Source organism: Miniopterus schreibersii, assembly GCF_964146895.1.
Source record: "Miniopterus schreibersii genome assembly, chromosome: 2".
In the NCBI taxonomy this organism is placed as follows: domain Eukaryota; kingdom Metazoa; phylum Chordata; class Mammalia; order Chiroptera; family Miniopteridae; genus Miniopterus; species Miniopterus schreibersii.
In genome coordinates, this window is record NC_138102.1 from 95,610,731 (window position 1) to 95,636,492 (window position 25,762).

The window sequence follows — 25,762 nt, forward strand, 5'->3', positions numbered from 1 at the left end:
GTAAAGATGCTTCTACTGTTTGCCTCTCACAACAAAACAAATTCCAGATGACTCATGGACTTTATTAGAAAATGAAAGCAGGAAGGTACTGCAGGAAAAGATGAGTAAAGGGATAGGAAAAGCATTCCTAAGCAGACATTCTGCTGGTGATCGTAAAAACAGATGTGAGTACCTAAAAATTTAAGAAGAAAACACACTAATAGGAAAAAATGGAGACAGGACAAGAAGAAATTCACAGAAGATTCCCTGACTGGTGTGGCTTGATTGGGCATCGTCCCATGCACCAAAAGGCTGGTGGTTCAATTTCTGGTCAGGGCAGATGCCTGGGTTATGGGCTTGATCCCCAGTGGGGGCCATGTGGGAAGCAGTTGATATTTTGTTCTGGCATTGATGCTTCTCTGTCTCCCTTCCTCTCTAAAAATCAATAAAAATAAATTTTAAAAATGAAATAGGATACCCTGGTCAGTGTGCTCAGTGGTTAGAGCATTGGCCCCAATCAAGTGCACATCCTTGGGTTGCAGGTTCAATCCTGGTCCCAGTTGGGGTGCATTCAGGAGGCGACCAATCTGTGCGTCTCTCACATCGATGTTTTTCTCTCCCCTCTATCCCTCCCTTCCACTTTCTCTCAAAATCAATGGGAAAAGTATCCTCGGGTGAGGATTAACAAACAAAAAGGAACAAAACAAAAATAAGACTGATTGCTTACAGCATGGATAAAGATGCTCAGCTTCATTATTTTGCCCAAGATAGGCAATCACCAGTGTTGCTGAGGATGTGGGCAAAGAATTTTTGGTGAGTTTAAAATGGCTTAACTGTAAAAAAGAGGTAATTTGGCAATATGTATCGAAGTTTCACTGCATAATCTTTCTGGCAACCCCTCTTAAGAATTCATACAGAGATGTGTGTATGAGGTGTAAAATAATAGAAAAAAAAATTATGTGTGTGTGTGTGTCTGCCCCCAGTTCCTGGCACAGAGCTCCTGAAACCCTTGTGATTTCCTAAATAAGAGCACTAGAAACATCTTTTGTTCTAATGAGGTGACTGAGTGGGCTCCTGGATGGGGGCTGGTCATCAGAAAGACTAAAAAGGCTTGGAATTTCCAGACCTACCCCTCATCTTCCAGAGAGGGGAGAGGGGCTGGAAATGGAGTTACTTGCCCACATGAGGAAGCTTCTGTAAAATCCCAGTCTTAGAGGGTCTGGAGAACTTCCAGGCTGACCCCCTAACTCCATGGGGACTAAAGTTCCTGTGCTTGGGACCCTGCCAGACCTCACCCTATGCATCTCTTCATCTGGCTGTTCATCTGTGTCCTTTATCATATCCTTTAATAAACTGAGTTCTGTGGGCTGCTCTAGCAAATTGATGCAACTGAGGAGGAGGGTTGTGGGAACCTTCCACTTGTAGCTAAGTTGAACAGCAGTTATGGGTAACCTGGGGACCTCCTACTTGCAAGGGGCATCTGAAGTAGGGTGGGGAAGTTTTGTGGGACTGAGTCTATGTCCAGGGAAATAGCATCAGAATTAAGTTGTAGGACACCCAGCTGGTGTTGCAAAGAATTGCTTGGTGAGGGGAAAACCTCCACATTTGGTGACCCTAAGTAAAAGTGTTTCGTGTGAGTAGGAAAGGAGACGCACTGGAGAGAAACACAGAACTGGGTTCTTCCCTACACAGAAAGAAAAAAATCTCTTCCCTGAAAGTGAGGCTAGTTGTTTTGTTATACCCAGTTTTCGAGAGATTAATTCACAGAGACCGAATTGAGTGTTTGGAATTCATTAAGCCGGCGGCTACGAGGGGCTCATGCCCTAAACAGACTCGCAGCCCCGAAGTCTTCTCAGAGAGAATATAAAGGCAAAAACCACATTCTATTTGGCTAAGGGGGCAGGTGGGGGACTAGCGAAGCTGCTGACAGAAGCTAAGTGTTCATTAACTTTCTTGGTTAACTATTCCCTGGAATTTACTACCTGGAATTTTTATGAGTAGAAACCTTTTACAAAGTTTACAAAGAGCCAGAAGGAGAAGAGGTCATTGTTAACCAAATTTTATTGCTCTTGCTTATCTTTAAAGTAGCGGTTGTAAAGGCTGAAATGGGAGTGCTATACTTGACAGACTTTTTAAAAAGCAGTAAATAAGGGAAAACAATGTCCATCAATAGGAAGTTGGCTAAATTATGTTACTGTGTTGATACTACACTGAAGCCACTTAAAGATTTTGCATTTTTAGCCTGGCAGGGCATGGCTCAGCGGTTGAGCATTGACCTAGGGTCCAGGCGATTAGGGTTCGATTCCTGGTCAGGGCACATGCCTGCCTAGCGCAGCCAATCAATGACTCTCTCATCATTGATGTTTTTAGCTCTCCTTTTCTCTCTCTGAAATCAATAAAGCTGTATTTTTAAAAATATCGTATAGTCATAAAAATTGAAATAACTTCATGGGAAAGATCTTAAAGACTTTAAGTTAAAAAATTACAGAAATCTGCATATACAGTACGATCCCACTGAGAGGTTTAAAAGTTCATGTATACCTGTGTGGGCTCATGTTCACTTCTGTTTATGGGGGGGGGGACACAGGAGGCAGTGAAATATTGTTTTTTGGTTTTTTTTTTTTGCAAGATAATGTTTATTAGAATGGGTGTTTGGGATCACATGTTATATGGTTCTATGCATTTTGAAAATTTTCTATTAAACAGTTAAATTTCTGGATTATACAGCAGTTCAAATCAAAGTCACTGTCATTACTGAGAGGGTAATTTTGGAGTTATTCAAATGTTTCCTCACGGGTAAAATTGTCCCAAGTGATAGTGTTACCCAGCTCCTTCCATGTCACCCAGCACCTTTCATGTGTCAGGTGACCTCCAGGTTCTTGATTCATGCAGGAAAAATTTCAAGACAGAGTCCAGGTGAAAGTGAAAGTTTATTAGAGCATGGGCCAGTGAGGGAGAGAAAGGGCCCCATCCCGAGAGGGGGCCAGGGGATAAGCCTGGCACAGCTACTGCTGCCCATTGCTCCCCTTCCTGGGTCTCACCTGGGCCCATAGAGCTTAGGATAAAAGCAAAGTACATGCCCGAGGAAAGGGGGGAACAGGTGTGCTCAAAGAGCACACACCTGTGTTCTTTGTCCTGAGGGTTTCATCTATTTTCTGTGGGTGGGAATTTTGGGGGCAGTTCCAGAGGAGCATCTTAACAATATTCATTAGACTTCGGGGAGTGTCCTTTAGTACGCTGGTGTATTAAAATGAGACTATAATGAAGTTTAGGGTCATTTTTTGGTTGGTTGCACCTCAATTTGGATTAGTCTGGCTCTAATTTTTTTTTTTTTTAATCTCCCTAAGGTGATTTAAACCACCAGCTCTTAGCTATCTTTGGTTGAGAATAGAATATTGCTATTTGTCAGATGGCTGTTAATTGCTCAGCAGTTCCAGCCCTTTGTCTCAGTTTCCTCATTCCACTTGCCAGGGAATTTTCCTAGTTTCTTATTAACCTGCCTCAGTAGGATTACTGTGTCTGGTGACATGTGTGAAGTGCTTGACTATTTTTATTCAGAAAAAAGTTATTGAAAGCAAACATCTACAACTGATGAATTGTGTAGTATGTTAATTTTATCCCTATAAAGTTTTTAAAAATACACCTTCATGCAACAGTTCTGATAAAAACATTATACTTCATTTAAATGTCCACTGCCGGTAATCCCAGAACAAAATGCTATTTTTAGGAACGTTTGACTGACAAAGCTTGTTTTCATTTACCTTTAGGAAACTATTCTTGAGAGAAGGTAAGCAAACTAACCCCCACCGAGTGTCACATACAGACTTCAAACCATTCATTCGCAGTTTTATCGCAGGTTCACCCAAAATACAGAAACAAGACACAACAGAAAGGAAGCTGAAGCTTAAAAATCCCGATCCTCTGAACGCTCTGCTCTCGACTCTGGTCCAAAGATCTTTTTTTTTTTTTAACTGAACTTTAGGGTGACATTAGTTAATAAAATTACACAGGTTGCAGCTATACAATTCTACATCATCTGTATATTGTATTGTGTTTACCACCCTAAGTCAAGTCTCTTCAAAAGTCACATTCTTCTAATGGTTCTGGTTCCCGTAAGGAGGCGGCGGCAGCCGCTGGTTAGGACCACCTCTTGGTGACATTGAGGTGGCTGAGCTGGTCGACCAGCAGCCTGTGCTGCGGGAACTTGGCCTCGCTGGCCGCTTTGATGGCCTGGAAGGCGGCCGCCCTTCGGGCCGCGGCGTGCCCGAACTCCTGCGCGGGGCTAAGGAAGGGTGTGCTCAGCCAGTAGTGGTTCTCCGCCTCCGTCTCCAGGCGGCGGACCATGTTCCGCTTCGCGTGGAAGGAAACGGGGCGCGGCCGCCTGTGCTTTCCGATCCACTGCCGGCCCGGGATGCGGTTGCGGCGCAGGAGCGCGGTCAGGAACATGGCGCCTGTTGCGAACAGAGAAGGGGAACGGACTGGCCACACGCCTGCGGCGAGGGGAGCGGCGTCTCCGGGGAAGTGGGCGCCCACCCGCCTCGCCCGAGCGGCCGCAAACGCCAGCGCACTCACCTGCCCAGCGCCTCAAGAGCCCGCACCTCTCCGCACGTAGTCCGTTGCACCGCCGGAAGTGCGTTCGCTCTGCCTGGGGTGGGCCTCCACCATGTGAGACAACTCGCGCGAGACTTTGGCTCCCCCGAGAAAAGACACTTGCGCCAGCCGCGGGACCTACGACGCTTCCGGTGCCGAAGATTCAAACGACTGGCGGGAGCCTAGGCGTGGCGTGATCGGCATGGACCCCATCCGGAGCTTCTGTGCCAAGCTGCGGTCTCTGGCGGTCACCTTGGACAGCGAGACGGCGCGGCTGCAGCGGGCGTTGGAGGGGGAAGACAGCGGTAAGTGGGGGCGGGCGGGAGGCGTTGAAACGGGCACATTCATCCGTAGGGCCGTTTGTCCGTCGTGGGAGGGGGCAGCCGGGTTGGAATGCGGTCGGCGCCGGGAGTGCAGCGCCGAGGGGTCGCCGGGGCCGCCCACCCTGATTCCCTCCTCCGCCCCCGGGGGTGGGGTGAACCCAGTGTCCTCCGGAGAAGGAAAGCAGTGCAGTGAGAAACGGGGGCGGTGCGAGTAAAGCCTAAGTTGACATTGAGCTCAGCATGCGCAACTGATTTACACTCGATATGCTTGCTAGACCCACAGAATCTGTACCTATCAGTAATATACAGTAAGAACAAAATTAGCTTCCTTTACAGTGCAGCTGTTCAACACTGTCCTCCCTCCACATGTGTAGTGACTTTTGTCTTACCCAGATGGTCCACAGTTGCAGTAAACGTCTATTTTTCCCAATAAACCGTGTGGCCAGCACAAACCCTAGGACTCAGTGCTGCTCTTTTTTTGTAAGTAAAGCAAAATTATTCACCACTAACCTTTGTATTAGGGATTTTTTAAAGTTGAAAGAGTAGTTCATTCTTAATATCATAATTGTAATGTGCCTTAAAATATTGCACCCTGTAGAGTCCTTTTACTTCAATTATTTTATGAATGGTTATCCAGCCACTTTAAAATGTTTGTTATTGTGACTGTAAAAACTTACCTGTATATATGCATTGCAAAATTTTGAGATAATGGAAAAATAGAAGAAATAATATGCCCTGTAACTGCACCATCAGAGGACGCCACTCTGTGTTTCAGTAGCTTTTCTATCGTTCTTTTTTTAAGAGTTGCTTTGTTTTTCCTTTATTTATTTTTTTTTTTTGCATAGTTGAGATAAAGCTATAAGACAAAAAATTGCTAAATTAGCATTTTTTAATTCTTTTAAAAAAATTTTATTGATTGGTTTTAGAGGGAGGAACGGGGCAGAGAGAAAACACCTGATCTGCCATTCTACTCATTTATGCATTCATTGTTGTTTCCTGTATGTGCCCTGACTGTGGATGGAACCACAGCCTTGGCATATTGTGAGGATGCTCTAACCAACTGAGCTACCTAACCAGGGCCACATTTTAAAATTCTTGATATGTAGCTGAATTGCTTTCCATAAAGCTTCTGCAAATTTACCTTCTTACCAACATATTATCTGTGTACACAAATTCTGCATTTTCTTTTGGTTTTACAAGAAAAAGTTGGAATAATTTTTTTTTAATCCAGGCCCCATATGTATTACAGAAAATATGGAATTGTGAACATTAGAGAATATGATCACAAAAATTTTTTACCTTTTATTATCACATTGATGTCATTAAATTGGTTGACTTTTAAACATTCCTATTGAGATGTAATTCACATACCATAAAATTGGCCATTTAAAGGATGCAATTCAATGGCTTTTAGAATATTCACAGAGTTGTACAACCATCATCACAATAAGTTTAGATTTTTATCACCCCCAAAAGGAACCCCTGTGATTGTTAGCAGCTCACAAGCCCACCTCTACCTACCACACTAGCCTTATGCAAACACTAATCTACCTTCTTTCTTTATAGATATGCCTATTCTGGACATTTCATATAAATGGAATCATACAATATGTGATCTTTCAATATGTGATCTTTTGTGGCTAACTTCACTTAGCATCATGTTGCAAGGGTCATCCATGTCAGTGTATATCAATAATTCATTTTATATTCATGTGCAAGTTTTCGGGTGACCATAATGTTTTCAGTTCTCTTGAGTATACTCTTGGAAATGAATTGCTGGGTAACCCTGTGTCTAACTTTGTGAGGAACTTGTTTCCCAAAGTAAATGCCCCATTGTATAGTTCCACCAGCAATGAACGGAGATTGCAGTTTCTTCCATCCTCATCAACGTTTGTTATATTCTCTTTTTTATTGCAGACATCCTAGGGTATATTTGCATTTCCCTAATGAAAATTGGTTGACTTTTTTTTTTTAATGCTTTTATTGATTTTAGAAAGAGAAGAAGGGAGAGGGATAGAGAGATAGAAATATTAATGAGAAAGAAACACCGATCGGCTGCCTCCTGCACACCTCCTACTGGAGATAGAGCCCGAAACCTAGGCGTGTGTCCTGACTGGGAATCTAACCAGTGACCTCTTGGTTCATGGGTCAACCAACTGAGCCATGCTGGCCAGGCAGAAAATTGGTTGAATTTTAACAGGCAGAAGGAGATCTTCAAAGAGACGTGTTTTAGGAAAGAGAAATAGAATTCTTTTAAAAACTGCTTTTATTTTATATATATGACCATCTGATTAATAAGAAAGGTAACAGTACAGTGGGTAAAGGATGTCTCTTCAGTAAATGGAAAAAAGAATGGATCTTGATCTTTACCTCTCTGTAAATATGAAGGAAAGCAATAAAGCTTTTAGAAGAAAACAATGTTGTCAGTAAAGAAGGTTTTTAAAATAGAAATCAAAAAGTGCTCTCCATATAGGAGAAGATAACTCAGTAGGACCATGTTCCCACCTCCTCTTCTCCATCCCTCCCTTCTTGGTCTGAGTGCTGATTATGTAGTTATTTACTTTGAAAGTTCATCAAGCTATATACCTAGGATTTCTGTACTTTTCTGTGTGTCTGTTACAGTTTAATTACAATTTTAAAGAAAGTCTTAACACTTTTCTTTGTAATTAACAGGATATAAATTATAAATATCATCAAGGATTTTATAATTCTAAAAAATACACTAAATTATATTTTCTATTTTTCCCCCTTCTTTTCCTTATTGCACTTTTTCCTTTCAATATTCATATTGAAGACTTTGAAGGTTATGCAATGAGAATTTTACATGACCTTCATTCAGAAGTTCGGACTCTAAAGGTATCACTCCTACAATATTAATTTATTATTTTTATGTGGTCATTTTAAAAATCTAAATAAACTTAATCAAAAGTTAGAGAAACTATAATGTACTTTCTTTCCTCCTAAAAGGGTAATGTCAATATTCTTCTTGATAAAGCAAGATTGGAAAGTCAAGAAAGCACTGGTTTCATAAAGGCAGCAAAAGTACTGATGAGAAAAAACTCAGTGGACATCATAAAAATAAGAGAGTTTTTCCAGAAGTATGGATATAATCCATGTGCCAAGAAAAATACAGGTGTGAATAACTTGCATTTTATAGCATTTGTTTTACTATCTAAGAGAAAGAGCAGCATGATTTAGTAAGACTACTTTGGCTTTGCTATGGTTTCTAGTTCTTGCTTTGCCATTATGTGACCATCATTTGACCATTTATTGAACAACCACTGTGTGCTGTGTGCAGACAGTTCTTGCTGTCCTTTCTAAAATGCTAGACAAGAGCTAACACAATGAAAGAATAGTACAAGATATGTCTATGTTACTTCAGCATAGTTGGTTTCTAGTTAGCTCTGCTGATAAACGAGAGACTGACCCTTAAGCATGTTGTTTTATTTTTCTTATTCTCCAGTTCCTCTCCTATAGAATGAGAGATTTTTGCCTATATAAAGTGATAAAGTCCTTTTCAGTTCTAAAATTCTAATGAAGAATAGTATAGCATAGTGATTTTAAATTCAGAGCCAAACTGCCTGAGTTCAAATCTCTGATTCCACCACTTACCAGATGCATTGTCTTTGACCATCTACTTAACTTTGTACCTCAGTTCCTCATTTTTAAAGTGGAGATGTTTAATCAAGTCTCTCTCAGGTTATATTAGGATTAAATAAGATAAAATTTACTTAGAACAGTATCTGGCATGTTAATTGCCAGGTGTTAACTGTTGTTATTGTTGTGCCCATACCTTTGTTTGAATAATTTCAATGAGCTTCAGTGTCTTCATTTCCATTATGAAAGTGATCATTGTACATGAATAAAACATTAATTAAGTTCAACAGATATGTACTGAAGATGTGTATGAAAGGAATATTAAATAGTCCACATGATGTAATGGAAACAATTCATTTGACTTTAGTGTGCACAAGCCATGGATTCAAATGCTGACTCCACCATCTATACATACTACATGTGTCATTGGACAATTTCTTCAAATTACTTTTCCCCTACTTGTGAAATGGGGATGATCATGGTGATGATTTAATTTTATTATCTCTTCAATGACAGCCTTGTGATAAGTGCAAGTTTTTTGTAGTCGTAACATTTCTCAGAATTAATAGAAAGCACAGTGTCAAAACAGAACTCGGTGAATCAGCAGCCAGTTCTTCCAAGGACCAAAAGCCATGAAATAAAAGCTTATAATTTCTTTTTTAGATGGTGCGCCCTTTAGATTTAATGTGTCCTGGTTTACGCACAGAAATAGAACCCTATCCTGGTTAATTTCCAGTTGCTGATCAAAACAAAAAATTATATCTTCAAAGAAAAGTGTACACCTCTTTACTCCCTCCAGTCTGTTGGATCTCAGCTGGTTAAGTAAATATACAACCTAAATTTATCCCTTTTCTCTTCCTTTGGACCCAGACGATTCTGGCAAGGATCTATACCAGTATCTGATAGACCCCATTTCAACTGTAGACCTTCCTTTAAAAGATGGAGTAAACAGAAACAAAAAAGGAATTGGCATTGAAGGTGCTATTCTGGATCTTTTAACTCCAACTGCTGTTCCACACCAAATTCATTCACCAGTTGTGTACTCAGGAAATGGCAAAGGACTGTGGGGAAAAGTGTAGTTACTAGTCAGTTATTTAGTGTAGCGGTTAAGCGTTAGGGTGTAGAGCCAGATAAAACCCTATTAAAGGTTGAGGAATTGCATTTCTTTCTAATACTGTCCTATTTCTCACTAGGCTTTTGATACTTGTGTTCCAGGCTGACAGGATAAAAATTTATTTATATAAAAGACAGTCTTGCCTTTTTAGGTATCTGTGAATTAAATATTTAAATTAATATTTTTATACTTAATGTTGACTCTAGATTGTTGTTAATTCCACACTGTAATTACTGTCATTAAATGATAAAATAGTTTTGTAATATATTAAGAACAACTGATAAATTACATTAAATGGGGAAGTAAGGAAATTGGACTTATATTTTGTGGGCATTGATTTTTCATCTTTTAACACTTTAGTTTACTTTCTTTCTCTAATATGTCATCCATATGGGATATGAGTGGACAACAGGTGCATGTCAGAAATTTACTAAAAGTACAAATGAAATAAAACTTTAGAGACTGAGGACAGAATCAGGACTTTTGCTGATTCGGGACATTTCAAATGAAACTGTTTTATGTGGTTTTAGCACTTGAGATTTCCTGATTAGATGTTTGAATACAGTATGATCTTTTTTCCTCCCAGTGGGTGAGCAAGAAGTCCTTGACTCTAAACCAGAGTCCACTAGAGATGAAAACCTTCAAAAGCCTGATGTGAAGGATGATATGTCTAATCCTGTTGTTCCAAGCAGCTCTGTTTCTGAGAAGATTCCATGTAGTCCACAACTTTCAGATTTTGGACTTGAGCGGTACCTGATACTTCAAATTCCACCAAACCCTCCACAGCCAGTAAACAACCAAAAGGAAGAGGCAAACATGTTAACTCCATCTTCCAAACGGTCACTAGTTAAAGTACTAAAAACCCCAAAATGTTCACTAAATATGGATAATTTTGAGTGTGTGACTCCTAAATTAGAGCACTTCGGTATCTCTGAATATACTATGTGTTTGAATGAAGATTACACAATGGGACTTAAAAATGTGAAGAATAAAAGGTAAGCTGCTTTCTTAAAAGGCACATTTTACCTAACTTTCTGTATCTTTTGTATTTATTAATTTTTCCTAGAAGAAATATGATGTTTCAGACTGAGGTTTTCAGATGCTCCTTATTTCAAACTTCCTGAATCATCAACTCAATCACGAAAGTGTGAGCTGTTGGTTTTTTTCAGGTTAGATGCTATAAAAGGAGTGACATGGGTCTGAAAAAAATGGCATTTGGTAAGATAGAGAAGCAAGGATAAAATTAAAGGGCTGCTGGGCTGGCATGGCTCAGTGGTTGAGCATCGACCTATGGTCCAGAAGATTGCAGTTAGATTCCCAGTGAGGGTATGTGCCCGGGTTGCAGGCTTGATCCCTGGTGGGTGTGCAGGAGGCAGCCAATCACTGACTCTCTCTCATCATTGATGTTTCTATCTCTTCCTCTCCCTTCCTCTCTCTGAAATCAATAAAGATATATATATATATATATATATATACATATATATTTTTTTTATTAAAGGATTGCCCTGGCCAGTGTGGCTCAGTGATGAGAATGTTGGCCCTTGCCCCAAAAGGTCGTAGGTTCCCTTTCCAGTCAAGGGCATGTACCTGGGTTGCAGGTTCCCAGGTATGACCCCTGCCCCCAGTCTGGCGCAACCAATGGATGTGTCTCTCTCTCACATGGATGTCTGTCTCCCCCCCCCCCTTCACCCTCTCTAAAAATCAATGGAAAAGATATCCTCAGGTGAGGATTAACAAACAAAAATTAAAAGGGTAAAATTAGTAAGAATTTGTGTTGATTTTATGTGGAGATTTGGGAAGAAAGGGGGATCTGGAGTCAATCCCAGATTTCTGACTTCTTGTCTGAGATGTGCTAGGGAAAAAAACTAAGGAATACCTGCACCTTGGAGGGACAGGTGATATGTTACATGTTGATTTTGTGGTGCCTGTAGAGGTGCTCTTAAATTTGAGTATTTTAATATGAATTTAAACTTCAGTGACTAATTTCATGCTAAGGAGAATGGGAGAGTTTATTGTGAAAATGGTAATTAAAAAGTTACATTAAAAATGAAAATACCATGTATCAAAGCAGCCAAGCAGTATCTAAACATAAATCTGTATATTTAATAACTATAATTATTTTTTTATTTTTTAAAATATATCTTTATTGATTTCAGAGAGAGAGGACAGGAGAGGGAGAGAGAGAGAGAGAAACATCAATGACAAGAGAGTCATTGATCGAGCCCGCAAGCCGGGCATGTGCCCTGACCAGGAATCAAACCCCGATCGCCTGGATCCCAGGTCAACACTCAACCACTGAGCCACGCCCGGCCGGGCAATAACTATAATTATTAAAGGATGAAAATGAACATTCAACTCCGAAAAAAACCACCCATGATTCTGGGAAAAAGAGAAGGGAATAAACATTAAAGATAAAAGTAAAATGTCATTACAAAAGATTTTTAGAAGGGTAGAATTGATAAATCTAAGAATTGGTTCTTAGTTAAACAAATGCAAATGACAAATTTAGGAACTAAGGGCTATATGTTTTTATTTTTAAGCTATTAGAACTAATACAGGGTGCCTGGCTGGGTGTCGCTCTGGTTGAGCGTCTACCTAGGATCCAGGCCATCCAGGTTCGATTCCCAGTCAGGGCACATGCCCAGGTTGCGGGCTGCAGCCAATCAATGACTCTCATCATTGATGTTTCTATATCTCTCTCTCCTCCTTTCCTCTCTCTGAAATCAATACAGATATATTTAAAAAAATAATAATAATAATACAAAGTGTAGTATTGGGTAATTGGGGAAGTTCAGATAATTGAAAAACCATTTAAAATAATATGCTTTCCTCCCTAACCAGTTTGGCTCAGTGGTTAGAGCATCAACTGAAGGACTGAAGAGTGCCGGGTTAGATTTTCTGGTCAAGGGCACGTACCTCGGTTGCAGGCTCAATCCCCAGCCCCCATCAGGGTGCAGGCAAGAGGCAACCAGTCGATGTCTCTCTCTCACATCAGTGTTTCTCTTTCCTTTCCACTCTCTCTGAAAAGCAATGGAAAAAATATCCTCGGGTGAAGGTTAAAAAATAAATAAATAAATATGTTTTCCTATATTTTATTAATAACTTGTTGGTAAATATAGTGGGGGATACTTACTTAAATTTGCAACTAAAAAGTAAAATACCCATGCCAGTTGTAGGTGAAAGGCCTATATGATTAAAACCATAAAACAGCCTGGCTGGGCTTGGCGGTTGAGCATTGACCTAGGATCCAGGAGATCGTGGTTCATTTCCCAGTCAGGGCACATACCCAGGTTTCAAGCTTGATCCCCAGTAGGGGGCGTGCAGGAGGCAGCCAGTCAATGACGATTATCTCATCATTGATGTTTATCTCTCTCCCTCTCCCTTCCTCTCTCTGAAATCAATTAAGATATATTTTTTAGAAAACCATAAAACACTTCTGAGTTATATAAAAGGAAAATTAGTATGAAGAGAGATATATTCCTGAATTTAATAACTGAATATTAATAATATGTTTAATATCAAATTAATTTATAGTTGTCATGCAATGACGACAAAGTCTCCATAGGATTTTCTTTTAAGGTGGAGGAAAAGGAATATTTTGACAAATTGATTCTAAAATTTATTTGGCAGAATAGAAAGGATAGCTAAGAAAATAATGAAAACAGTAATGAGGAGACTTGATCTGACTAAATATTTAAAAACATAAAGCTATAGCCCTGACCTGTGTGGCTACGTGGTTAGCGCCTCGGCATACACCAAAGGATTGCGGGAGTCAAGGGCACATACCTGGGTTGCAGGTTCGATCCCTGCCCTAGTTGGGGCTTGTGTGGGAGGCAACCAATCAATGTTTCTCTCACATCAATATTTCCCTCCCCCCCACTCCCTAAAAATCAATGGAAAAAATATTCTCGAGTGAGGATTAACTAATATATATATGTATATATAACACACACACATACATATAAAGCTACAGTAACTAAAACAGTGTAAAACTATCACAGAAGGGGCCTATAACTAGAACCAAATTGGCCAGAAACAGAATATTTATATAATGAGTTGAACTTACTATGACTTTCCTTTAAGTCAGAGATTCTTAATCTACTTCTAAGTCAAAACTATCAATACAAAATGGTTCTTAACCTTTTTTGAGCCATGTTTTTACATTTTTTAAAAAATAATTCTTTTACAGATAGAGAAACATCAATCGGTTGCCTCAACTCCACAACCTGGGTATGTGCCCTGACTGGGAATCGAACCCGTGTCTTGACCTTTCTATGTACAGGATGATGTTCCAACCAACTGAGCCACACTGGCCAGGGCTATGTTTATACATTTTTTTAAAAATTGCCCCATGGGCCTTCTGTTCCATAAAATAGGACTGAACATTCATCCAGACTTGATGATTTATAGTAAGATTAAATTTTCCTGGGGTTTAATATTAACCTTGTTTTGAACCTTTTAATTTCCCTATTAATCATGCCAGTGAGGAAGCCGTAGAAACAGAACCAGTGTCCAGTGATAGTACCACTGCTGGCCTTGTGAACCAGAAATTGGAAAAAAATGGTAAGTGTAAAAATCAAGTTACTTCTCAGCTATGCTCTTTACAGATGATCTTTGTACAAAAATGATTCACCATATACATATTCTAATAGCCTTCTGCATCTTCTCAGTTGGTGACATCGACTTCTATTAAGTACCATTCCATTCACATTCAGCGTGATTTCATACAAAAGATACAATTTTCTGACTTGCTTTTTATACTCTTCTGGTTATATTCAGTCTTAGAACCAGTAGCACCCTTTTTATTTTTTTATTTTTAAAAATTTTTTAAATATATCTTTATTGATTCCAGAGAGAGGAAGGAGAGGGAGAGAGAGAAACATCAATGATGAGAGTCATTGATCAGCTGCAGCCCGCAACCCGGGCATGTGCCCTGACTGGGAATCGAACCCCTATCTCCTGGATCCTAGGTTGACACTCAACTGCTGAGCCACGCCGGACTGGGAAGCACCCTTTTAAAATTTAGCTTCAGCTTATTTATTGATTAGAGTTCTACATTATCTTTCTTACATAAACCACACTCAGAATATATCAGCTACCATTCAAATTTTAGTTTTTTTTAGAGTACAAGAACTTTCCCTGCTGGCATGGCTCAGCAGTCGAGCATCAACCTATGATCCAGGAGATCAAGGTTCGATTCCTGGTCAGGGCACATGCCCGGGTTGTAGGCTCAATCCCCCAGTGCAGGGCATGCAGGCGGCAGCTGATCAATGACACTCATCATTGATATTTCTGTCTTTCTCCCTTCCTCTCACTGAAATCAATAAAGATGTATTTTTAAAAAAAAAAAAAATGAGTACATCCCGGCTGGGCGTGGCTCAGCGGTTGAGCGTCAACCTTGGATCCAGACAAGCGGGGTTCGATTCCCAGTCAGGGCACATGCCCGGGTTGCGGGCTCAATCCCCAGTGGGGGGTGTGCAGGAGGTAACCGATCAATGACTCTCATCATTGATGTTTCTCTCTCTCTCTCTCTCCCCCTCTCCTTTCCTCTCTCTGAAATCAATAAAGATATATTTTAAATAAATATTTTAAAAGAGTACAAAAACTTAAAATTTTTATGTAGTTTTTCATATTTGTCCCAGCAAACATGAAAACACTGGTTTCATGAAAATATAAAATAATAAAATCCTAGAGTTTTATTATTTCTTTGACTAATTGTTTTTAATTGATCTATGCCAAATTTATTGGCACACCTTTTTTTCTTTTTTAATATGTTTTTATTGACTTCAGGGAGAGGAAGAGAGAGAGGAAAACATCAATGATAGGAGAGTCATTATTCGGCTGCCTCCTACATGCCCCCTACCAGGGATCAAGCTTACAACCCGGTTCATAGATCGATGCTCAACCACTGAGCCACACCAGCTGGGCTATTGGCAAATCTTTTAAAGTAACTTGTTTTTATCAGGTCTTTCAAAGTTTTGGACAGTATTTTCAGAAATACTCTCTTTGTACTAATTTCACTGACATTATTAAATTCACTAACATTATTTCACTAAGTACCTCTGGCATAAACAGGTGTAAAAAAATGCAACTCATAGTAAGCTTAGAGCTCAACTTATAAGGAAAAACATGACTATATTGAAGAGTAACCTATTTTTTAAAAAACGAGAGATAGTGTACCACCACCTCCCACCATACTCAGAAGTCATTTCCCAGTGGATCATAATAAGGGAGACTATCTTTTTTTTTTTTTTTTTAAATATATCTTTATTGATTTCAGAGAGAGGAAAGGAGAGGGAGAGAGAGAGATAGAAACATCAATGATGAGAGAGTCATTGATCGGCTGCAGCCCGCAACCTGGGCACGTGCCCTGACCAGGAATTGAACCCTGATCGCCTGGATTCTAGGTCGGTGCTTAACCACTGAGCCACACCCCGCCGGACAGGGAGACTATCTTTTATGACTTCCTGACTGAAATCCTTCAGTGTGCCATCGGCAGCATCTTTTATGAAAGGAATTGAAAGCTTATGTTTATCCATGAGTAATTAGATTAAGTGGAGGCTTATTAAGGGAGTTTTTATTGTATTTTTGTTTGATCCTATTTCTGTGCCGCAAAAGTTATTAAAATTTTTATAATCTACTTATTAAAATTTAGTAATTTGTTTACTTTTTTTGTGTTTGCCATTGCTTCTTTTAGTTCACTCATTCCTTCTGGGTTTAGTTTCTGGTTAAAGTACAGCCTTTAGCAGTTCTTGCAGAGATGTTAGTTCTACTCTGTGTGAAGTAATGTCTAGTTTTGTATGTCTGAAAATACTTTTTTCACTCATTTTTTAATATGTTTTTATTGACTTGAGAGAGAAGGGAGAGGGAAAGAGAGAAACATTGATGAGAGAGAAACATCACTATCGATCTGCTGTCTCTTGCATGCCCCTCACTGGGGATCGAGCCCACAACCTAGCCATGTGCCCTGACTGGGAATGGAACTGTTGACCTCTTGATGCATGGGTCGACACTCAACTGCTGAGCCACACCAGTTGGGCTTTCACTCATTCTTGAATGATAATTTAGCTCAATATAGTGACTAGATTAACAGCTTTCTTCAGTTTGGGTTCTTTTTAATCTTCACCCAAGGATATTTTTTTCCATTGCTTTTCAGAGAGAGTGGAAGGGGGAGAGAGAGACAGAGAAACATTGGTGTGAGACACATCAGTTGGTTGCTTCTCGCACTTGCCCTGACATGGGGATCGAGCCTGCAGCTGAGGTACGTGCCCTTAGCTGGAATTGAACCCGGGACCCTTCAGTCTGCGGGCCGATGCTCTAATTACTGAGCCAAACTGGCTAGGGCTTTTCCTTCTTTAGTATTTTAAAGAAATTATTCCATTGTGACCTGATATCTATTGCTGATGAACAGAGGGTCTGATTAGCTTTTTATTATAGAAAATCTCTTTTCTTTTTGGTAGTCTATAAGATGTTTTATCTTTACTTTTGATATTCTTTATCTATCTATATGTTTTCATTTGTTATGTTTAGAATTTGGTATGACTTTTTAAACTAAGGACTCGTCATCTATTCTGCAAAATACTCTGACATTATCTCTTTAATAGTATTACTTCTCCCCTAATTCCTCAAGTTTTTTCCTACTGAAATTCCTGGAAGATATATTTTAGAACCTTACCCGTTAGTCTCCCCAGTTTAACTTCCATTTGATAGCTCTCTTCCCTTTCTCTGTGCTACTTTGTGCTTTATGGCTTCCTTCCAATTGCTATTTCTCTCTTACACTGAGTCTAATTTATTATGTTAATCCATCACTTGAATTTTTACTCCAATATCTACATTTTTTGTTTTATAAGTTTTTTCTTTCTTTTTTATCCTTCTGTATCATTCTCTTGCCTTATGATTTCTGTGCCTCTGTTTATCTCTTTGAACATTTTCAACATGTATCTTAAAGACTCTTTAAGGTATTCATTCTCCTTTTTTTTTTTAATGTATCTTTATTGATTTCAGAGAGAGGAAAGGAGAGGGAGAGAGAGAGATAGAAACATCAATGATGAGAGAGTCATTGATCGGCTGCCTCCTGCATGCCCCCAACTGGGGCTCGAGCCCGCAACCTGGGCATGTGCCCTTACCCGGAATCCAACCGTGATCACCTGGATCCCAGGTCCACGGTCAACCGCTGAGCCACGCCCGGCCGGGCAAGGTATTCATTCTCTTATTTATCTCTCTGATTGTTTTTCTTGGGGCCTGTTTCCTCACTTTCCTTTAATTTTTAACTATGAACTCATCTTCAAATGGACCTTTTCATTGGAAGTTCTGTGTGCTCTGTGGAGCTGTTTCATGCTTATCCCAGCCAGGGCTCTATGGGTTACCCATTGCAAACAAGTTTTAGGTTATCTTCCTTTTCTTAAAACCCCTGAAGTGTGGGTGTATACTTGGAAATATCAGATTAAGTAGATGTTAATATCTTGCGTCAAATTTTTTAAAATTAAAGTTATACCTAAAGTACCCTGGCCAGTGTGGCTCAGTTGGTTGAACGTTGTCCCGTGCACCAAAAGGTCATTGGTTCGATTCCTGGTCAAGGCATGTGCCCCAGTTGTAGGCTCTATCCCCAGTAGGGGGCATGCAGGAGGCAGCTGATGGATTTTTTTGCTTTCACATAGATGTTTCTCCCCCACCTTCTCTCTTTAAAAATCAATTTTAAAAATCTTTTTTAAAAAAAAGTTATACCTAAAGCTAAATCCCCAGCCCCACTCCATTATTCCTTCCCAAAAGTAATGATTCATTAAAGCATAATTGTGTTTTAGAATTTCACATAAGTGGCAACATTCGATTTGTATTCTTTTGCTGTTTGCATTTTTCACCTCACAGTATGTTTTTTATATTAATCTATGTAAATCCAGTTCATGCATTTTAATTGTTCAGTAGTATTTCACTGTATGAATAGCCATTTTATTTATTCTTGTGCTTATTAAGGGACAGTTGAGTCGTTTTTATTTTTTACTATTACAGTCAGTGCTATAATGGAAATTATGCCTGTGCACATGTGTTTCTCTCTCTGGGAGTAGAATTTCTAGATGAAAAGGGATGCACACCTTCACTTATTCTAGAAAATGCTAAATTGCCCCAAAGGTAGCTGTTGTCCTTTATTCTAACCAGTAGTGTTTGGGTTACTATTTCTCCATCATTTCCAGCACTTGATGATTTTTAGACCTAATCAAATTTTGCGAGTCTGGTCACTTTTCTAACATGTTCACTGTTTCTCTTTGGTATTTTTTTATGATTGCTTCCATGATACTATGTATTGTAGATACCAAATGTATGTATATGCATAGTTCTGTTTCTAGGGTCTCTTTTTTTGTTCTAATCAATTTCCCATCCCTGGCTAATGCTACACTGCTTTTTAATTATTGTTTTAAAGTACGTCCTAATATCTCGAACGGCAAGTGACCTCCTAGCCCTCTTCCTCCTTTTTATTTTTCAGAAATTTGATTTTCTCCAAAAAGAACTTAAACAGTTGTTAATAGATTTATGTGTATGTATCTTGCTCTAATCTTGTTGCTATTGTGAAAAATATCTTTCTTCAAATTATATTTTTGTTTGGTGCTCTTATGTTAGAACTATTCGTTTTTGTATATTCGTTATTGTATGTGTGCCTTGCTGAACTTCTGTTAGTACTATTGATAATTAGATATGTGAATGTGACAGTTTTGATTTTTCCTGTCCAACTAAGCACACATTAGTTATAATTTAAGTTATTAAAAATAAAATACAGAAATATATTGACAAGGATTATAAATTAAAAGTTGAAATCTGTATTTCAACTTTATTTTCAAATATTTATTTTTCACATGATTGTATGTATCTTCTAGATGCCGAATATACAAAGTCTCCCTTGGCACCTACATTCTGTACTCCTGGTTTGAAAATTCCTTCGACAAAGAACAGAACAGCTTTGGTAAATTTTCATAAAATTGAAAGCTCTAATTTTGTTCCTAATGACTCAGATACACAACTATATCCAGACTCAAACACTCTTTTGAAAAACTTAGAGTAATGCAGTCTTCAGTTGTATACTTATCATATACTTCTGGAGGGTAATTTAGCGGCATATATCAAGAGCTTTAAAACTTTTCATACTTTTTAACCATGTCGCAGAATTTATTCTAAGGCTCACTGGGACAGATTTATTATAGCAACGAAGTTATTTATAAGAGCAAAACATGGAAACAATCTAAATGTCAAATGGTAGAGGAGAAGCAAGATACATTAAGGTATGTCAGTAAGGTCTGGTGTTACATAAGGATCATGTTTTTAAAAAACAAGAACATACAAAAAGGATGTTTTCAAGAAATATTTAATGATATGGAAAAATGAAATGTATGTGTATGTACGCATACACGCATACAGTTGTCCTCTCTTATCCACGGTTTTGCTTTCTGTGGTTTCAGTTACCTGTGGTCAACCACAGTTGGAAAATATTAAATGGAAAATTCCAGAAATAAACAAGTCATAAGTTTTCAGTTATGTTCCTTTGAATAGAGTGATAAAATCTCTCGCTCTCCCGTTCCATCCCATCCAAGACATGAATCATCCCTTTGTCTAGCATGTCCACACTGTAGATACTACCCTCCTGTTAGTCACTTAGTAGCCGTCTCAGTTATCAGATCAACTGTCAAAGTATCACAGTGATTGTGTCTAAGTTACTTAAGTTTTATTACAGTATATTGTTATAATTGCTTTATTTTGTTATTAGTTATTGTTGATATCTTACTGTGCCTGTTCTATAAGTTAGATTTATTATACATATGTATGTATGTATAGGAAAAAACATAGTATATATAGGGTTCAGTACTATCTCAGGTTTCAGGTATCCACCGGAGGTCTTGGAACATATCTCCTGTGGATAAGGTGAGACTACTATATTTTAAGGAAAAAGAATGAATAGAAACACACCAAAATGTGGTTATTTTGGGGTGATTTTTATGCCTTTTTCCCAAAAAATTTTCCCCAGCAAACAAATTTACTACTCTCAAAATCTCATCCCTTTTTAAAGTTGGTATGAATACTTAAGACAACCCATACGGGTAAACCAAGCTGTCCAACAGAACTTTCTACAGTGATGGAAATGTATTATATTCTATGCTATTTGGTATGGTAGCTACTAGTCACAGCCAGCTACTAAGCACATAAAATGTGGCAAGTGCATTTGTGGAACTAATTTTTATTTTTAAAATTTTTATTAATTTAATTATGTTTAAACAACCCCAAATGGCTGTGGCTCCTGTGTTGGACACTATAGCTGCAGAGAAACAAAATGCTAGGCTTCCCTCAGATCTGCTTTCTTCCTCTTGGGGAGGAGGGCCTATGGTAACTTGCTCATTTGTTCGTGCTGTCACTCTCTTCTAGCCCAGTTAGTATTGACTGTAACTGGGGAGGGGTGAATGTTCTAAATCTGGGGTTCAGCCCATTTTTCATATTAAGCATAGCTCAGCCTTTATTGGTAACGAAGAGGGTCCTTTGTCCTCCATATGCCATTTCTTTGTTTTCTTGATTTTATTTAGTACTCGATCAGGGGTCATTTCTGGCCTCTTTGGAGAACCCCAACAGAACTAACAATTGACTAATAATTTTTATTTACTACATTACTTTATACTACCATAATTTAATGATTTATTTTTATTCATTAGGTATCCACAGATTATCCATTATCAAAAACAAATAGTTCACCAAATGATGTGGAATTGAAAGACTGTACATCGTTAGTTTTAAATTCAGACAAGTGCTTTGAGAATTGTGCAGCTCCCCCTTCCCCTGTGATTTCTTCCTGTGAGAATCTGCTCAGAACACCTACACCTCCAAAAGTAACTGCAATTCCAGAAGACATTCTCCAGGTTATTTTCCAGGCTGTTTTTTGCTTTGTTATGTTTTTTTAATCCTTTTTTTTCAAAGTTAGATATTTATGGAATTTCTGACATAAACTGTTATTTATCATTGGCTATGTGCTGGTTTGGGTATTGAAAAAATCTAGATCCTGGGTTGCTAGGTCTTTTCTGACACTATCTGGTTTAAAGTTCTTCTGAGTTGAGCAAAAGCTAGTGACATCATCATGCTTTTATGCCCTTGGAGCATTTTCTCTTTAACTTCAAGTTCACAAATATATTTTTGTAATATTTTCTAATAGTTGTTCAACATGTTGGCTGTTGTTTCCATGGGAGGTGTTGCTGGCCAAGTCAGGAATGTCATTTACCCACAGTTCTTCAGAGGCAGGTGTCATGAATAACGTTATCAGTGTTTCTTAAATTTCACATGTCTTGGACCTTAGTTAGAGAAACATTGATTTAAATATATTAGAATCTCCAATTCTTAGTACAACATTATTTACTAATAGTCAACTACTGATTTAAAACAACTGCCACATCTACTTAAATAACCACCAGTCTGATTTTTCCAGTCCTCCCCCAACCCCCCTACATAGGAGTTGTGGTGTCTGGCAATTATAATAACCATTCTAGCAACCGTCCTAGCTTATGGAGAGCTATGAGAAAGAAAACTACTTGGGAAACTACCTAAATGCCATTAGAACAGACTCCATTATCCTCCTTTCTCTGTCTTTTTTTCTGAGCATTGTAATAAATTGAGTGAGGAACAGTTTCTGTCTATAAGCATTATATAGAGTTCCACTAACCTTTTTATTTCTATGTTAAAAGTGGGAAACCTTGTTTTGTTTTAATCCTCACCCAAGGATATTTTTTCCGTTGCTTTTCAAACAGTGGAAGCAGGAGGGCGAGAGGGAAACATCAGTGTGAGAGAGAGACATCAATTGGTTGACTCCTGCATGCACCCCAACCCCGACCAGGGCCGGGGATCAAGCCTACAACCGAGGTACGTGCCCTTGGTAGGCATCGAACCTGGGACCCTTCAGTCCTCAGGCCGACGCTCTAACCACCGAGGCACACTGGCTAAAACCTTATATTTAATGTGTCACCTCTTTATTTAGCTGATGTTTCAGACTCTTTATAATCTGTATAACTGATGATCTTTCTTTTGAGCATTTATTTCACCTCTTTCCTATGTATTTTTTCTAAATCTTTGTAAAGGCTTAATTTGTTCACAGGGACACATTGATGCTCGTTTCCATTAACCTTAGTATACATTTTAGAAATCTTTAGAAATCAAGCCTCTGCCCGGCTGGGCGTGGCTCAGTGGTTGAGCGTCAACCTAGGATCCAGGCGATCGGGGTTTGATTCCTGGTCAGGGCACATGCCCGGGCTTGATCTCCAATCGGGGGCATGCAGGAGGCGGCCGATCAGTGACTCTGTCATCATTGATGTTTCTATCTCTCGCTCTCCCTCTCCTTTCCTCTCTCTGTAATCAATAAAGATATTTTTTTAAAAAAAAAAAGAAATCAAGCCTCCACACCCAAGTTAAATTTCTAATATTGTGCTGTTGAATATCCATCTGTGCCCCTAAAGAATTCTTACTGTTTCAAGTAACCCATGCCTTCAAATTTTCCTTGGGTTTTCTTGAATGTTTTATAACATCTTCCAGATTTATTTATGACTTAATAAAAAGGAATTTGCTTGGTTTTAGATTTTATCAAAATACAACCCAAACCTAGCTACTACTCCAGTAGCAGTTAAGGCATGCCACCCAGCAAAGCATTCCTTACTAGATGTGAAGGACAGAACATCTGAAATGTTGGCAACAAGAAAACTGGTGAAAGTGAGTATGTTACCATTCCAAAGAAAGTACGTGTGTCATTTGAGGAGAACATTAGAAAATTAACACTTGAATGGTAGTAAAAAAATTTTGACATTTGGCAGCTTGGGTTAGCAGCCTATGTCTCTCTCGATATAGAACTTGTGATCCTTAAATCTGACTCCACAGTGGCAAGTTTGATAATATCATTGGGAATTTATTCCCAGCTATTTTATATAAGTGTAAAAATATATAACCACAATGTTGTGTCATTTGTTTTGTTGATTGGTATTAATTATACCCAGCTGATATTTTTTATTTGTATCTTTTTGCAGAAATTCTAGTGGATCCATCTGTCCATTATAGAATCTGAATAGAATGAGATGGAAGCAAACCTGGACTTACTTTGTTTTTCACTTTCCCCTGTGTCTTTCTCCCTTTCTAAAAACCATATCAAAGATGAGCATGGACACTGATATCGTAATTTGCTTTTTATTAAGTTTTAATTTAGTTTAACCTCAATCTTGTTGACATGTAACTCAGTTATTGTTTTTAAATATCATTACTACTTCACTGATCTGAAATTTACCCTATCTTATCTAACCATGGATTAAGTAATACTAGGAAGCAGGATCAATAATTTTTTAAGTGTTACTGTTTGCTATTCAAATAAGGCCAACTCCAGCCTTCTCTGAGCTGAACAGGTACTGCTGTCTGCCAGAGCGGGGCTTCGTCCTTAACCCTAACTCTGCCCTTCTCCCATCTTCTCTGTGACTGTCTCAGAGTCTCTTACACCTTTTATTTCAACATTGCTCTTTTAAAACACAGTTGTTTACAAACCACAGCTGAATTTAGGGAAAAAATTTACAGGCCAGGATAACTGCACTGTAGTAGGTATCAGATGTTGGAATCGGGGATTCACCTGCTGTCAGGATGTGTGTTTCTTCTTTTTTACTCCCAACTTTTTGCTTGCTATCAGTTTCATCCTCTCAACTCAGCTGTTTCCAGCACATGGCTGCTGACCTCTCCAAGTTCCCCTTCCGTGGCTGCCCACAGATCCTGGGGCTTCACTCTCTCTGGAAGATTCTGATGACTTTTCCTGGGCCAGGTGCTCTTCTCCGGACCGTCAGCTGTGACCTTAGGAACGACTGAATGTGTCTAGAGCTGTCTGATAGCGTCACACCACCCTGTCCATCAGGCCCAAGATCCTTCCAATTTAAGTATAACTGAACAGTAATTTTATCTAATTAAGTTCATAAAAGTACTTTGGCAAACATTTCAGATGGCCAATGGAAAAATAAGGGCCTAGTGTATTGTGAAGACCAGTTAAGAATTTGAGAAGAGCCCCGGCCAGTGTGGCTCAGCTGATTGTCCTCCCATGGACGGTGAGGTCGCTGGTTGATTCCTGGTCTGGGCACATACCTGAGTTGTGGACTTGATCCCCAGTAGGGATGTTCAGGAGGCAGCTGATCAATGTTGCTCTCCCCCTCCCCATCCCTCTCTCTCCTCTCAATAAAAACATTTTTTTTAAAAAAAAAAGAATTTGAGAAGAAACAATTGACAAGTATCATGACAAGGTGCTTCACAGGCTTAGCTATGGGGAATTTGATGCAGTAGAGTACCCTCTTCTGTGATTGTGCCTTGAAAGTCAAATGTAAAAACTTGCTCTCTTCATTTTGTCAGAAAATTGTCATTAAAACAAAACTTGTGTTCTAGAAATTACTGTATAGTTGTCATTTTTGTTATATATGTAAAATAAATTTTCAAGATGTTTAGTTTTATTTGAAGGTAAAGCTCTAGTCACCTTATATATGACGACTCCCAAATTTCTACCAACCTTTCATTAACCATTTACTGCAGTTGCATGGACAGAAATGCACAGGATGAGTGGACTGCCAAGGGAGGAAGGGAGGTAGTATCCAGTGTACTAGGACCGAATCCTGGACGTTTAAATTAGAGGATGAGAAGAGGTAGACCAGCCTAGCAAAGGAGATTGAGAAGAGGCTATTAAGTAGGAAAGATTTCAAGAAGCGTGATTGATCCTGTCAGTATTGCTAAGAAAACAAGTAAAAAGGAGACAAAACTGACCATTGGACTTGGTGGCAAAATGGATGATATTGTTGGCACTGATTAATTTTGATGGCGTGCTGGGGACTGAAGAGAGAACAGGGTGAGGAAGCAGACAGTGGACTGAGACAGTGCTTTTGATGAGAAATGGTACAACGGGGATACAGAGAAAAACAAGGTGTTTTTTAAGATAGATATGATTCATTAAGCATTTCTGATGTTTGCCAGGTACCTCCACTTGTTTTGTGATGTCCTCAAATTCGATTTTTCTAAAGTTTCTCCCTGACCACTTTTCTCCTGTGATCCTAGTTTCTGTTACTTAGAACTATGATGCTTCCAGTTTATCAAGCTTCAAATTTGAGGATCTTTCAAGTATGTCTTTCTCCTGAAAATTCTG

The 25,762-nt window shown here is 39.0% G+C and overlaps 2 protein-coding genes across 3 annotated transcripts; one reads left to right on the forward strand and one right to left on the reverse strand.

The window, feature by feature from the left end:
* Window positions 1-2,896: 2,896 nt before the first annotated feature.
* MRPL57 (mitochondrial ribosomal protein L57) lies at window positions 2,897-4,678 on the reverse strand. Its single transcript, XM_081130817.1, has 2 exons — window positions 4,552-4,678; window positions 2,897-4,430 (listed from the first exon to the last, which is right to left on the reverse strand). Exon 2 carries the CDS (start codon window positions 4,423-4,425, stop codon window positions 4,117-4,119), a length of 309 nt encoding a protein of 102 aa, XP_080986943.1. The 5' UTR covers window positions 4,426-4,430; window positions 4,552-4,678; the 3' UTR covers window positions 2,897-4,116.
* Window positions 4,679-4,719: 41 nt separating this feature from the next.
* SKA3 (spindle and kinetochore associated complex subunit 3) lies at window positions 4,720-24,822 on the forward strand. Of its 2 annotated transcripts, none has more exons than XM_081130815.1 (9): window positions 4,720-4,874; window positions 7,687-7,748; window positions 7,860-8,025; window positions 10,190-10,598; window positions 14,087-14,166; window positions 19,470-19,555; window positions 21,288-21,491; window positions 23,191-23,322; window positions 23,634-24,822. In XM_081130815.1, exons 1-9 carry the CDS (start codon window positions 4,772-4,774, stop codon window positions 23,640-23,642), a joined length of 1,251 nt encoding a protein of 416 aa, XP_080986941.1. In that variant the 5' UTR covers window positions 4,720-4,771; the 3' UTR covers window positions 23,643-24,822. The 2 variants fall into 2 exon arrangements, with proteins under 2 accessions (XP_080986941.1, XP_080986942.1); XM_081130816.1 differs by lacking the exon at window positions 4,720-4,874 and adding an exon at window positions 5,325-5,372.
* Window positions 24,823-25,762: the final 940 nt, after the last annotated feature.